The 17,114-nt window shown below is 32.8% G+C and overlaps 1 protein-coding gene across 1 annotated transcript; it reads right to left on the bottom strand.

Moving 5' to 3' along the window:
• Positions 1-74: 74 nt before the first annotated feature.
• Positions 75-15,241, bottom strand: LOC134697264 (prestin-like). The gene is made up of 15 exons (XM_063559427.1): positions 14,712-15,241; positions 12,100-12,210; positions 11,340-11,536; positions 10,142-10,306; positions 8,915-9,070; positions 8,169-8,251; positions 7,851-7,998; positions 6,838-7,029; positions 6,375-6,470; positions 5,445-5,551; positions 4,307-4,376; positions 3,078-3,242; positions 2,055-2,207; positions 1,320-1,374; positions 75-236 (listed from the first exon to the last, which is right to left on the bottom strand). Exons 1-15 carry the CDS (start codon positions 14,995-14,997, stop codon positions 127-129), a joined length of 2,094 nt encoding a protein of 697 aa, XP_063415497.1. The 5' UTR covers positions 14,998-15,241; the 3' UTR covers positions 75-126.
• Between the last annotated feature and the right edge of the window lie 1,873 nt (positions 15,242-17,114).

Below are 17,114 nucleotides of genomic sequence, written 5' to 3' on the forward strand. Positions count from 1 at the left end.
TAATAAGGTTTAAAAGAAAAAACAAAACAAAATTTAAACTAATTCTGCTACATTTTATGTGTTACATAATTCTACAATTCGATTTTGAAATACACTAGATAATGCAGGTAAATGAAGCATACACTCTTACACGTCAGAGTTTGAGTGATTGCCTAATGCACTCGAGACATCGATGTATATACTGTCCTTATATTCTTCAAAGAATTCGGCTGCTTTAAGTATGGACAATACTTTTTCTAAAAAAAAAAGATATATGTAAAGAGGGTGAGAATTTTGTATTCATGATTTTTTACCTTCCTACAAAAATCAACAAGATTGTCTTTCTGATTGTGTGTGTGATTTATGTTGATTGTTTTCAAACTTGCAACCTTTTAATAAAACTTACGAGGAACATAAGGAAAACTATCACTACAAAAGTCAAAAAAGACCAGTTTTTGTCTGAATTTGCATGAATTTTTACTTGACATTCTTAATTTGTCTAAATAATATTTAAAAATTCTTGACATGGTATTAATTTGTCTAATAAGGTTCTTGATTTTCTTGACAAGTGTCTTGACAGTATGAACATTGTCTTAAAATTTCTCGACACTTCCTGTATCATCTGATAAGAGTCTGGATTAGTCTCAACCAATTCTTGACTGTCTTAATTTTGTCTCGATCTGTCTTGACATATTCTTGACATTCTTAATAATGTCTTAGTATGTCTTGACATATTCTTGACATTCTAAATAATGTCTCGACACATTCTTGACAGTCTGAAATATGTCTTGACACTTTCTCAACAGAATAAATTTCGCCTGAAATTTGTACAGACTTATTCTATATATTATGTATACAGAGTATATGTCTCCAAGTTGATACGAGTTTCAGGAACTTTAGAATCATATAATGTTTAACTTAATTTATTGTGCTAATTTGCATAAGAAGTTATTGATCCAGACCTACAGAATGTTTACCATTGCTTCGAAAAAGTTTACAAATGCCATAATGACTTGGTTGACAGTTATGGCATATCGGTCACAAATAACCTTGAATATTTGTGAATTGTGAAAACACCGAATGCCACGTATTTCCTGGTGTTTACTTTTCATGATAAACTCGATTGGTCCCAATAGAAGAGCACGATCTGATTAACATTCAATAACACACGACACCACCCTTGGATTTGTGGGACTGGTGTTCCTAAGGTGTATTTTTATTGTTAATCAATTTGAGAATTTTTTAGCATCAATTTACTTTTGACCAATATTTTCTCTACTATCAACAAGTTTTAAATACAAGAGCAATATGATGACCAGGTAGAGAAAATAAGTACTTACTGTTTGGTGCAGCCACTAACACACGAATGTTCACCTTTTCATATTCAGTGTAAACCTGCAAATGGACAAGCAATAAGTTTTTTCTCCATCTGGTGTTAGAGCTGGTCTAATTTTCACTAGTTCAGTTGGGTAATATTTATTTTTTCGGTTTTTAAGGACGGCCTCTTTTTAAAATACCTTCGTGTTTGGTATTTTTGTAGTTCGATTTCTAACACTGTGCGTGCTTATAAAGGAATACTGTTCATTTATCATTTGTATAATTATGGAACCAACTGCAGTGTAGGTCGGCCATAAAAAGGATATGCAACATGCATTTTTGTTCTTGTGTTAATAGCTTGATTTATTGTAATCCATGTAAACACATATTTCTTTTTTTATGTATAACAAGAGAAGCTAATGGGCTGTCTTTGTGGAGAGGCAATCGGCATACACGTTTGACAAATACCTAGACAGAGAGGATGAAAAAGAGATATCCCTGTCGTTCGCAAAATGTAAAAGAAATTCATTTAAAGAAACAAAATACATGAAAATAAACTCATCATAGATCCCAGGATTTAAATTTTACATTTACGTCAGACGCGCGTGTCGTTTACAAAAGACTCATCAGTGAAGCTCTAATAAAAAAAGTTAAAAGGACCAAATAAAGAAATTACTCATCTATTCTACCTTCCAACGTTTGGTTAAATTTGATTTGAATTTCACAGTATTTCACAATCCCCACAAAAAAAAACTTACGCGACGTAGTGCTTTTACTCCGACCAAGTCAACAAAATTTATAGTGGAGAAGTCAAGAACAATAGTTGTGACGTCAGTAAATGCACTCGTGTCAACATTTAGTATAACTTTTTCCTTTTCATCTGAATTAACATTAGCTAACTGGTCTTCATTCTGAAACAAAACAAGTCAAACTGAATTTAAATAAGAAGCCTTTGCAAACCTTTATATGGTGTAATGGAACATAATAGCTAAAAATGAATCATCACTAAAGCTTAGTATTCGCCACTTAGCGGACGATATTGTATGACTAAATTATATACTGTACTAGTATATATTTGTTTAGGGGCCAGCTGAAGGACGCCTCCGGATGCGGGACTTTCTCCCTGCATTGAAGACTTGTTGGTGACCTTTTTCTGTTTTTTTTTTATTTGATCGGGTTGTTGTCTCTTTGACACATTCCCCATTTCCATTCTCAATTTTATTATTGTAAAGGAGCAAGCTACAGTCGTTTTCAACTTTGAAATTTTTAGCTGCGTTGAAGACATATTGGTAACATATGGGTCTTTTCTGACCTTTTGGGTGGGTGTTGTCCCCTGGACATATTCCCATTTCTTTTCTCAATTCTAGCTATATGATATGGAAGTCGAATAAAGTACTTCTAGTATAGTCGATTTGTTTGACTGGCGATTTATCCTAAAGCTTAATCATGCAATGCATTTCTTTTAGATAATGATAACTGATTGCTTTTCTGGTGCAGTTTGTTTTTATCATATACCCAGTATAATGTCATGAATTTTAAGTTTTATTTTTATCCTGTGGTATCTTTTAAAACAATATTTAAGCAATCAACAGAAATTATAAAACATATAAAACGCCATCTTATGTACAAATAATCAACATTAAGGCAGTTGATTCGTATAGAGAAAGTCTTAACATGGTAATCTTCTTACAATTTTGAGTTGAACAACACCCCTTTAACTACGCATTTCAATTTTAGGTAGCATATTGTATTTGAAAAAAGAAACGGATACAGTGACTTACATCTGAAGATTCTTTTTTCTGTTTCTCAAGCTTCTTCTTCATTTTTCTGAGTTTTTCAGGATCGACACCTGATGCCTTAGCTACAGCTTTTACAAACATATCACTATTTGCAAAATAAATAGGAGATTGGTACTGTATCACACGGACACCACTTGGTTCTGTTTGCTACAACACCAACGATAAGATATAACAATCAGTAGCCAACATAGATTTGAAGCATTAGTCACATAGTTAAACAGACCAAACTGTCATAATATCAAACTCATTAATTGATTGTTGGTGTTTATTGCAACTCTCGGTGCTATAGGTCCCTTATCGTATATCGCCAAGTTTTTGTCTGGTGATTGAAAATGGTGTTTCTGAAGAGGACAACTACACTGACAACCAGTGTCTATTGAGATCGGAGTCGAACGCACATGCTATGAGTGGGACTTTAAACGTCTGTGTTAACAGACTGCTAATATCCCGCTTTAGATTATTACAAGTCTCACAATAGTATAGACTGGGATAAACATAAAAAAGGCCATTTTCTTTACCTTACAATTTGGTTTATTTTTACAGTTATCATTAGGGTAATATGTTAATTAATTTGTCATACATTGTGTTTTGCAGCAGTCGCTGAGGGTCTTATGCAATGCAGAATAACTTTTAGACTTTCACGTAGTAGCACGATATACATGTACATTCATAGTTTACTGTAAAAAGAAGTTGATATTATGTAAATTAAAGATTGGTGGTTACGGCTTGTACACGTATCTTAGTTATGATTATTTTTCATTATTTACATAAGGTAAAATTTCTCAAAAGTCATGCATTGTGTTGCGAATCTCAATTCACGAAATCATGTTTTATAAGTTTCTGAATGCATCTGGTTTATCTGAGAATTGATTCAGAGCTTTCAGCTGTATTTGAATGTTTTCGTGTTTTAAGAAAATCTTTAATCACTGGCGTATATGTATGGTACAATGTATTTCAATTGTTTTAACCACAATTGTATGTACATGTTTAAAAACAAATGGTATATGATCCCCTGGGACCATCCCCCGTTTTTTGCTGGGGTGCAAGAAATATTTTCAGGTATAGTTTTCTATGTTGTGTTAATTGGTTTTTTTTTATCTATTTCTACTTAGCCATGACTTTGCGAGTTTCTTTGCGACTTTTAAAATAATTAGTTTGAATATTCCTTTGGTATATTTTGAGAATGTTCTAAGGTTTTAAAATATATTTACCGGGGAGAAATCCTTATATGGCCTCATTATATTCGTCATACCAACATATGCTAATCTGCTGTATAATGGTCTGTAAAATGTAAATATTTATATGAAACTAGGCTCCTTTTACTGCCAGTGCAAGATCACAAACGATAAACGTATGAAATGTGTACTATAAATAAATAAAGGCAACAGTAGTTTACCGCTGTTCAAAACTCATAAATCCATGGACAAAAAACAAAATCGAGGTAACAAACTAAAACCGAGGGAAACGCATTAAATATAAGAGGAGAACAATATAAATAAAGCCTTCCATAGAGTAATTCCAGGAAAAACGATTATAGTCAGGCAGGTAAATTAAGCCTTTTAGTCACTCCCTCCAGAATGAGACCAGATAAATGTGGTGTGAAAATTATTGGTTTATACTTAATTTCCAATATTGAAGATTGCAACATGTGCAGGAAGATATCACCCTTACTCTTAATTGTTGCATGATTAAAGCTGATATATGATAGACAGCATTAACTACATGATGTATGTACTCCAATCAAGAATCAAATTGAGACAATGTGAAATATATACATGACATATTCTGTAACCCTGTCGTCTTGACTAAAATCAAACCCAATACTACTGAAGGGCTCTTTAGAACACATTTCAAACAACCAAATTATGTTTTTTTTTCTAACTGTTTCCTTTTTTTTAAAAGGAAATCAAAATCGAATGTTCCAGCTTTTTTTCTTTTTGTGTGCTGCAACACGTTCAGCATGAAAATGTCAAAGGATTATACATCGCAATGGCTAAAAAATTCAGGCCATAGGTTTTTTTCACGAAAGGATCAAAAAGAAACATTTCGACAACTAGTTTTTAATTTGTTGTTTATATAGTGTTGATTATCATATCTGTGTTCTTACGTGTCGTGACTACCATATTTAGTTATGAATGAACATTAGACATTCTTTTGAAATTTATATGTTTCGCATCAATCTTTCGAAAGGGAATTGTTTTTACAATGTAATGGTTTTATCAACCATTTGAATTGTTGCAGTAATCATATTATTATGATCGTTGTGATTTATTGAGCAAAAATTAATGTTTGTTTGGATCCAGTTATACAGCATAGATGCCTATTCAATTATGAAGGTTTATTACTTACATTTGAGTTCGTAGAGCAACAGTGAAGAGTGAATACAGGATACCAATAGCTATTCCAAGGTCAGCATCCAGGATTACAGTACATAGAAAGGTCACAAGCCATATAGACTAAAGAATAAATTACGTATTATGATGGCGACATAAACAAAGAAAATACAGTGTTCAAACTCATAGACAAACAACACGGTATTAGAAAAATCTGAATGTGATGGATTGGTTAATGAATTTTAGTTCATATTTTTATATTTCAGTTTCGGTATTTAGAGGAAAGAATAGTATTTGTTCATCGTGGCTGCCAATCTGGTTGATAAGTCTTAATTCAAAATATAGATGGTAAATCGATAAAAATAGATGGACATAGCTGTCGATATATTTCCCATTACTCGAGTTGGTTTTTTTTTATGATGCGGGTATTTGGCATCATTGAACAATGTAACTGTGCTTACATACCCATATGCATTATGACATAGGAAAAATGAGGCCAAAAGAACGAATTTGTAAGTCATCTGTTATAGGGTTGAACAAAATACTGTCAACATATAAAGTGGTTCGTTTACGACTAGTAAGTTTGTTATACCTATTATTTTGTATCTTGAATCATCTTTTATAGTTCTAAAAGCATTACTAGATAGAGTGGAATTAAATGATGCAGGGTAGCTATATTAACAGGTAAATGTTCGTTCCCTTTGAAACCGATTCGCTTTAATACTAAACCATAACAGCATTATATATACCGATAGAAACATATCACACAGGTACATGGCCAGCTAATAAAGACAAAACGACCAACATTAGTTCATAAATAATGAATTATACAAAAAATGATTCATATGAGTTTACTTTCATGATGACGCCGACGAGGACGATGATAATGAAAATGAGGAGAAGTATGACGACGACTTTGATAGTATTAAAAAAGTAAATTACTCACAAAGTCATACTTGGATCTTCTGAATGTTTTTGGTACTTCCAAAAATTGTAAAAACATTCCTCTTAGGTTCACAAATATTACAGATGAAAGCACACACTGTAAAGAAAAATGAAAAGGTACATTCAAACTCATGTGTCGAAAATAAACAGACAACGCCAAAAGACCAATAGACCAATAGACAAACATCAGTACAAACAACACAACGTAAATACGTCATACAGCTCTCAAATAATTAAGCTTATCGAACTTTTAATTGATTCAACCTCTTTAAACATTTATGTTGATGGGAAATTTAAAAGAAAAAATAAGTTGTACAACATCTATTTTGCCCTGATTTAAAATAATAAGACTCTTTGATTACAATCATACTAGGATTCAAAACGAGAATTTGATTACTCGATACAAAGGTAGTATTGTTCTACATAATGATAGTGATGATTTAAAACAGCTGTCATATATTTACTTTGGGTAATGAGTAAAATAACGGTCCAACTGCTACTATAACAACCAGGACTACCAAACAACCGAATAAAGACGCAACCTGGGTACGCCCACCAGCACCATCTTGAACCATACTGCGAGCTACTGAAGCTGCAGTTATGTAGCCAGAAAACAGTGAGCATAAAACACTACCTGCTCCATAGGCTACCATTTCCTGCAACAAAAATGTTTAGGTGTTCAGAATGCAAAAAATATTTAATTTTGCATGATTCAAACGAGGACTTGTTTTGACATCGTATCAGCTAAAAGGGTTTTTAAAATATATACTTAAGATTATGATTTCCCTAACTCGACATTGTAAATTTCATAGTGCGGCTTAGAAATAACAAAATTTAACAAGCAACATTTAACTAAAAAATATCTTATAAGACATGAAGATAAGACATTCTAATGCAATTTGGATGTAACAAATTTTTTCATTGGCTAAAAGTTGCCGTCAAATCCACAGTTGACCAGGCGTAACTAAGGAGGGACCCGCCATTTTGAATTGATGAATCAACAAATGTTCGATTACTACTATATAATAGAAAATAAAGCAACATCTACCTCGAATTCGCCGTTTTAATGTAATGTTATCCGAATTTGAAGCGTACAGGTAACGTAATAACCTCCAGTTTGTAAGTTTTCATTTGTATGACGTCACGTGTAGCCATGACGTCTTTGTGCCAAAATCATTCATGAAGTTTCGCGGACTTTTTTTATTTGACAAATTAAGACATTTTTTCAAGTTTTTATCGCATTTTTCTTCTTGTAATGCATTAGAATCGGAATAACAGTACTGTAGTTGAAGAGTTGCCACCGTCAATTTTGATTTGGCGGTCGCAAATCGCCGTTTTACTGTCTCCGCTACGCGTCGCCAGTAAAACTGCATTTGCGACCGTCAAATCTACAATTGACGGTGGCAACTCTTCAACTACAGTACTGTTATTCCTTAATTGTCTTTTTACTTTATTGTCTTTGTTAGGAGAAATTTACCTGGCTGGGGTTAATTCTGTAGTTATTTTTCTTTGCTAGTATCTTTGCCATTGATACAGACTGAGAGAATGCTACAATCCCAATAATAATGGCATCCTTCACGTGTCCATCTAACAGTGTTGGGTCAGGAATATCAGGTTTTGGTATACTGTCAAAAAGACAAATGATATGAGAAGAAAATGTTTCAGAGTTGTTCAAACAAAACATCCTGATTATTATATAAACGAGCAATGAAACAATTGTATCTTACCAACGAAAAAGAAAATGTTGATCTCAGTCGGAACAAGAAAATCGCATCTCGGTTCATTAATTACTCACCCTGCAGGAATGTCTTTTAATACATTTACGTCAAAATTTTCTCTGAACTTTGCGAAGTGAGATATAACTGTAGCTATGGCAACCTGCAGTAAATTCAACATGTTATTGTTTTAGAAATATACGACATTCATAAAATATTTGAATGTTATAATTGTGTAAATCTTAATGTGAATGATGTTATTATTTGTCGGCGGTAGCATATTTTTATTAGTCTCTCTAATTACTTCATTCCTAACTGTGTAACCTTGACATACGTTAGTGGCACTTGTCCACTGCCGAAGACCTATTTTGACCTCTAGATGTCATATATTTTGCTTGATTTATTATATTGTTTGCAAACTCTTGTCGTTGAGTTGCTGTCTCCTAGTAATTTACGTTCATCTTTTTTTTTAAATATCGATAGGCCAGTGTGCATATTAAGAGGCAGAAGAAACCAGACTGTTTTTCAAATCTCAAAAATTGAAGGAAAACTGACATTGCCATGGCATTAAAATAGTAAACAAAACAAATACGAACAAATATAAAAAACTACATAGATAACTAAGACTTCGAAACACACACCTAACCTTTAACCGAACGTTACATGTACAAAGATTATAATAATTGATATAAATGAATAACCCCTCAGACAAACCATATCCTTAAAGTCATTTTAATGCTTAATAATCAAATGAGCCATACCGACGTTACAGTGTATGTATCTTCTAGAGACAAATTGTTTTCAGAGATACTTAAATTTTGCTTACTACAATAATCTCGATAGGAATTGGAATCTTTAATTTATTCTTGAATCGTTGGTTGATCTGTACTTTAACAAGGTATAAAATCACCATGGAGACTATTGACGTCAACAACGCTGCAACATTGGTGGACGAAATATTTAGAATGATGTCTTTCCATGTCTACAAAAGTATGAATCAAAACTAAACGTAATCTGAAATTTATGAGATCCGTTTGCGCCAAAAATGCGTCCTTTTGCGCCACAACTTTTTATTGGCGCCGACTGTTTTAAAATTGCATGGTATAATTTGCGCCATAAATAAAACATACGAGTGCGCCAGTTAAAAGATATATGACTTCCCTTCTCCTTTATTCAGACTTAGAACCAGCAGTTTACACGGAAAATGTTGCTGAATGGGTACTTCCCGAGGTAATGTATTTAGTTGCTTGTAACTTCACTTTCTTGTTAAAAAAATGACCAAACTTTGAAGGATGAAATGCATAAAAAAGTTCATAATAATTCCCTTGGAATGCTTCTGCTCCATGCTGGTACGTCTGGCGGTAGATAGAGTTTCAGCCCATACGGATAATGGGAACAAATCGCTGTGTCATCAAGATATGTGGCTAAAACATTATCTGCAAAAGCTTCTTCTTTCTTCTCTTTTTGCATGTCTTGTATTAAATATTCAGCAAAGCAAAAAGCTTTCTTCTTGTTTTTCTCACTGTAAATGGACTGTCTAATGCATTTCAAGTCATTTCTCTCAAGATGCTCATCTTCATGGTGAAATATCTCCGAACATTTGATACTTTTTAAGCCAAAAATAAGAATAGATATATGTACAGGTAAATTGGCGCAAATGAGTTCCGAATATTGGCAATTGATACATTTGGAAAACATAATTTGGCGCAAATGATACCCCTGAAAAACAACTGAAGTGGCGCAAAAGGACTGCTACCAAATGCCTATTATACAAGAGATGTTTATCTAACAATGTTTATCATTTCTTAATTGCAATTAACAAACCATATCCAATAAAAATTTCATTTTCATTGTTGTAAACTAAAGTACGTGTAGTCGTTATATTTCATTAAAAGTAAAATATACAGTTTGAAATATTTCAATTTGACTGATACATGTATCAGAAAATATTTGCAACTCACAAATAAAAAGTACACACTAACTAAGAATATATTAACTAAACTTATCATATTCATGTCCTGTCCTTTAACTTAATACTATGACCAATGCTTACTCTGATTATTTTAAATACACCATTATGCCGCGGAACATTGATGCCCAATATATGTTTCATCTGACTTGTCACTACATGGATAGCTACACCGGATGTAAATCCGCTGACCAAATATTCTGACATGTAGGTCGCTACTAATCCAAGACGCATCTTTCCCAAAAGCACCTATTAAAACATACATAAAATTGAGAATGGAAATGAAAATATGCATGGATTAGTAGTTTTAGGGGTTATAGGTGTATACAGTTTTTGACAAAAGAGTGAATGGTCCCGAGCCTTAATTTTACATTAAAAATATATATTTTAAGGGGGCTCCTGGGTATAAATGATTTTTTTTCCTAATATAGGATTTCGCTATATTTTTTTCATAAATGAACTTTATCATATACTTAAAAGAAAAATGAAATAAAAAAATGGGGTCACCGTTCATTTAAGCTAAAATCTGCCTCTGGAAGAAGCATACATTTTTGTTAATGTCCTTTTTTTCTGTTGAACTAATAGGAGAAAAACTTGAAATATCGAAATAAAAAAATAACCTAATATAAGAAATCGCTTAAATTTTTCAATTATTTAGTTTATGTACAGCTTATTTGAAAACAACAATAAAAAGTATAGGTCACCGATGAGTCAAAAAAAATATTTCAAATTTAAGGCCAAAAAATGGCATTTTTGCACCAAAGGGAGATAATTTGGAGCTTTTTCAATTTTTATCTTAAGTCATTTAAGTCATCTGGGGCCAAACTAAATCATTTTTTGTGGTTGTTTTTTGTACCATATCATAAAGTTACAACTAATAGTGTAATAAATAAAATTTGTAATGAAAAAATAAAGGTTTTTTTTTTTGCTAAAATTTTTGTACCCACGAGCCTCCTTAAGCCACATGTAGACTGAGGTAAATTTCATATTAAAGAGACATTCTGAGCTTAATGTTGGGTACATAAAATATTGCGTTTTTTTGGTTAGCTAATTATTGTTAATATATAACTTTTTTATTGATTTTTTTCGTTATTTTAATTTTACAAAAAAAATGAATTCCTTTTTCAAAACGTTCAGTGTTAATATTTAAATTGTCACATGTTTTCAATGCTTCAATATACTATATATCTAGATCAGAGTATGTTCAGTGGGTAAAGCCAGGTAGAAACAATTAAAGTTTGTAATATTTATAACTTTAAATAAGTATGATATGTAAACACACCATGACTAAACCTGACACAAAAGACAGAGCAGTAGCCATTTTGATCTTCTTGATTTCGTGTTCTGTCATTCCGGTGTGCTCCAGACTAGGCGTTGAATCATTCGTATAGTTAGAGACCATGCCACCAGGTGAGTTATCTTTACCTAGACTGGTGTCAAGGACGGACGCGATCATCAATCCAACGATTGCAATAGTTCCTGTAAAATAATAACATAGAACGAATATCAATTCAGTTCACCAGGAAAAAAAAATTGGACAACCCCCTTTAGGTGTTTTCCAATATTTTGTTTTAATTCTTTCTTTATGAAGGAAAGCCACACATTTATAATGGCCTTCAACAATGAACAAGGCCCATACCGCAAAATCGGCTATAAAAGTCCCCAAAATGACAAATGTAAAACAATTCAAACGAGAAAACTTACCGACTTATTTATGTACAAAAAATGAACGAAAAACTAATAAAGCACATCATCAAACGACAACCACTTAAGTACAGGCTCCTGAAAGCAAATCTGTTCGTACAAAAAAACACTGTAAAAATATCTGTTTAATGAACACATTCCTTTAAATGTATTCAAGTTTATAAATTTCCGTTAAAAGCTATCAGAATTTAGATTATTACATATTAGTCTAAAAATCTCACAGCTACAGGTCAGTGAAGCTATTAATACATGTATAATATATGTAATAAATGCACAAAAAACAAATCTTTATAAAATATAACATACCTTTATTCGCCAAAAGGAATACAAATACATACCCATTGAAGCATGCCTTGATGTGCCAGTAAAGAAGTATATCAATGGTCCAAAGAATGACGTATACAGGCCACATATTGGAGGAAGAGAAGCTAGCAATGCATAGGCCATTCCTGTTAATATATTTAAAGAGAGTACTTATATCAAAAACAGTACATGGGGATTCATATTAAAAGTTACTAACAGTGTATACATTTATTTTGTAGTACAAATATCAATCAAAGTACAAGAGGATTCATAAAGTACACTCAAAAAATGTACTTTTTTTTTCTGTTCAGAACAATTCTGAGTGTAGTTACTACATATATTTGCCTCTAAATGGACATTAGTTGTCAATTTGATCTTCACCGATTTGTCTCAAATTCTAGCCTTGCCAAGTACATTCGTATGCCGTCTACAGTACTTAGTCTAGTGAAGGTCACATGAATGCGGATTCAATAAGGTTGAATATTTAACTTGCAAGTCAATAATACATCATCGATGTTTTTTAGCTTTATTAGAAAATTTTGACCGAACTGACTGCTTATTACAAATTTTATTTCAAAATTCCGCTATTATTAGTACTTGAAACAAATAACATCCTATTTTAATGTCGTATCAAAATCGTAGTTTATGCCCACTTTATTAATACAAAGGTGTCATTTTGAGTTAACAGGCAGCGGTTTTTAAATCAAATGGGCCAACTTTTATTCATTCTATCAAACATCGTTGTCACGCTTTTTAACATGTTAATGTATCGACTGTATATTAAGGATATCTGGAATTGACTGATACCATTGTTTTACCATATTTGACTAGAAGATTACCTTCAATAGCTGTTTAAAGTTGGTAACCAGTTTGCTATCAAAAGCTTACATTCGCTAACGATAACTTACATTCAATTTTTAAAGATAAGACTTAAGATATAAAGGAATTTTGTAGTTGACACAGTTTTTATTGCATGTTTCTTAAATGGTTTACGATTTAAATGTTACTGACTTTAATTGTCTAGTGTAACAGTTTGCTGTCTTTGTTTCAACGCTCACATGTATACGTTGAATTATCTGGCATAAAATACAAGTTGACAAAATATTTGTTTTCTATAACTTTCTCCTAAACCTTTCAATTGATAACCGAATATACATGGACAATTCGCATAATAAAACCGATTGGGACGTACATCATGTCCATGTATCCAAAATATAAGCCGGACAACAAATATTGACGTACATCATGTACATGTATCCAAAATATCAGGCGGACAACAGATATTGACGTACATCATGTACATGTACCAAAAATATCAGGCAGACAAACGATTAAGACGTACATCATGTACATGTATCCAAAATTTAAGACGGACAACAGATATTGACATACATCATGTACATGTACCAAAAATATCAGGCAGACAAACGATTAAGACGTGCATCAATGTACATGTTCCCAAAATATCAGGCGGACAACAGATATTGACGTACATCATGTACATGTATCCAAAATATCAGGCAGACAACCGATTGGGACGTACATCATGTACATGTATCCAAAATTTAAGACGGACAACAGATATTGACGTACATCATGTACATGTATCTAGAATATTAGACGGACAAAAGATATTGACGTACATCATGTACATGTATCCAAAATATCAGGCGGACAACAGATATTGACGTACATCATGTACATGTACCCAAAATATTAGGCAGACAACCGATTGGGGCGTACATCATGTACATGTATCTAGAATATAAGACGGACAAAAGATTGAGACGTACATTATGTGCATGCTGAAATATTAGCTGCTGAATGTTTGTTATTTAACCACGATTTTTAATGGAACAATTGAGCTACTGCTTGTGTTAATGTCATCATAATACCACACATGTCTGCATCATTGTCGAACTGTTACTATTTTAACAGACGACATGTGAAGGCCATCATATGTTTTTTGTTTAAGTGATCACATTCTATACAAACATGAATTATCAACTTTCTTTTTGAAAATAAATTGTCAAAACAAGATCTCATGTTGTTTAAATATCTGTTTTCAGGTTCAATGACTTTTTTTGTACTGTAAACTGTAAACAGGAAACTGAATCTTACATTTAACCATGTTAACGTTTCTGTGTCATGGTTGCATATAATTTTAATAACAAAAGTGGTAGAGTAAAAATAGAAAAAAAATATTGAATGGCTTTTTAGATATGAACTATACTCATCAACGTAAACATGTTTGCAATATCTGCATAGTTGTTAAACCAAAAATATAAATAAATAAAATATGAAAATAATAGCAATATCAAAGTTAAGAAAACATGTAACCCATGTAGTAAAGACATGCAAATATTAAAAAAGTCCACCAGACTAGTAATTTACTGATTTGTGAAAAATAATACTAGAAGGTCCATCTCAAAGGCAAAACCAGAGCAGGACACGGACGGCACAGCTGTTTATTTTCCTGTTGTTTTATCATCTAGTTTTTTATTTGATCTTCGAAACACAAGTCGTTTTAATACCCATATTGTTTCGATTCACTCTTCCCATATCCACGATATATATCCGATGTACATATCTATTGATAAGGACAAGGGAACCGTCATACCTGACTATAATACGTAAATAAACATACCTTGTGGAATTTGCATAATTCCGACTGTCAGTCCTGCAATTATATCACTTGGAAGATCCTGTAAAATTTTATATCTCCTTATGACATTTATGAATGGAAAATTAGAATGTAAGGTAGATTTTAATTTGTCTCTTGTACAACACTTCCCTGCATATCCAGTTATCCGTTGTCGTAGTGTTGCTTTCGGTGCAGCATCTTGGAGTGCATAACGTTCTTCAAAATCAACAACTTTACTCCATTTCTCCGACACTATTTCTCCGTCCATTCTAGAGTTGTTCAATTCCATTTCTAACGCCCGTTTATCAACAAGTTAAATCATTTAAATGGTGTGTGCATTTAAATACATGTACATTTGATTTTTTTTCGTTTTATTCATAAACGTACACTGCATCTGTGCGTATTGAATAATCGAAGCAGACACAGACATATACTTTTTGTATGTGCAATTGACACCAAACCTCGATCATTTACTGTGACATACTTAGATTATGAACTTTATATTTTTAGATACGGTTGAAGTTTTTTTAACCGATAGCTCTCAATTATTTTGATATTTACGAGAGAATACGTGTATTTGTACGAGGAACTAAATGAAACTTTCATAAGGTATAATTTCGTAAAAACTTTAAATATTAGAGTAAACAAATATAGAAAAAAAAACAGTTTTTTAACACAGTGTGCGTCTAGACACACGACGAAACGCAATTAAAAGTGTGTATTTATTAAAATAGATATAAACAGATTATTGTTTAAAATGAGACAATTATTCACCAGAGTACAATTGTAAGCAATTATATGCAACCGTACGTCGACCGTAAACAATGACAAAAACAATACCTTATAGCTAGTCAGCAATTAAAAGCACCAACTTAAAAATTATGCATCAATTCAATTGAGAATCTAAAAGGCTAATTTAAAAAAAAAAATTGTACAAAACATATCTGACATGTATGAACAAACGACAACCACTAAACATGGGATAGGCACACACATAATGTGTTGTGGTTTAACATATGTTTTAATGCACCTAACCGTCTGTAATATTGGACAGTGGTGTTACAGTAAAACATAATATGAACAAACTATAATAATCAGTTGAAAAGGGCTCAACTCATCAGCTTGATACAACGTGGAAAAACATATAACAGAAAGAAAGACTGGACGTTGCAGGGTATCTGTACATCCATAACAACGAAAAACGACACAAAGTGCAGACCTGAGCGTTCTTGCAGTTACTGACAGTTAGTTCAAAGCTAATAACAACTAATCGTGTCTAAGACTTTAAGTTTTCTTTAAAGTGATGCTTGGGTTTTTTTTGTCTAGCTACTATGTGGATGTGTTCATATCGGTTGTTGGCAACATAATACGTTGTCTGATTCCGTTTTTAATTTGAATTCTAATGTATTTTTAAGGTGTAATTTGCATGATGTGCGTTTTAACTGTTTCTAAACCGATTCATTGGCACTCACACCACATCTTCCTATATCTATTTAAGTATGTATATTCTACTCATGACAGTGCTATTATATAATTATTACTTTCATTATTGCTTTTAACCTAACTGAAACAGCGGACGAAAATCTGCGCTGAAGCATGAAAGACTGCAGTTTTTGTACTTCATCGTGATTATTGTACTTCAGACTTTCATGCTTTCGCATGACTTTCGTGCTCCAGCGCAGACTTTCGGGCTTCAACGCAGGGGGGACGCCCCCTATCGTGGGAAAATTTGATTGATCATATAAGAAATCACTTAAGTATGTCTGGGTCGCCCCCCCTCTTTAGGTAAGACAGTGCCCCCTCCCTTATGAAAAGTTCTGAATCCGCCACTGATTAAGTTACATCAGTGTTTTGACTAACCACTTTGAAAGGACCCGCCAGTAAATCATAAACTAAGGACATTGTCATAGTTTACGTACCTGAAAGCAATTTTTAAAAAAATATTCCAATCTTGTGTCATGATATGGTTTCTGATATGGTTTTTTGTAAAATCATTTTCCAGTTGACATGTTTTCGTACAATCTGGTCGGCCTGTTTCATTTTCTTCGGTAACTCATTAACTTCATTTCTTTTTGAAGGTTTGTTAAATATCATCATCATGAATGACATCATGGGTTACAACCTCTTTTTTTAATACAGATCGTAATGCACAAGCATGTTTTATGTGGAGCTGTTCTGTAAGCCATCATTATAGGGGACGGGAGCTGGTCCTCCTCCGACAACTCCGGAAGATACAAACGAACCAAACGAAAAAAAAAAGCATAACAAAGGCTTTTTTTTTTACCTTGGAACAGAATAAAAACCGCGTCGGGGTTAAACATACTATTATCAGGCCTCAACCCGCTTACCCTTATATCGTACTTTGAAGAGACAAACACACTTCAACAGTTGCATTTAAAGAAAGCC

Source organism: Mytilus trossulus, chromosome 14 (genome assembly GCF_036588685.1).
Source record: "Mytilus trossulus isolate FHL-02 chromosome 14, PNRI_Mtr1.1.1.hap1, whole genome shotgun sequence".
NCBI lineage: Eukaryota > Metazoa > Mollusca > Bivalvia > Mytilida > Mytilidae > Mytilus > Mytilus trossulus.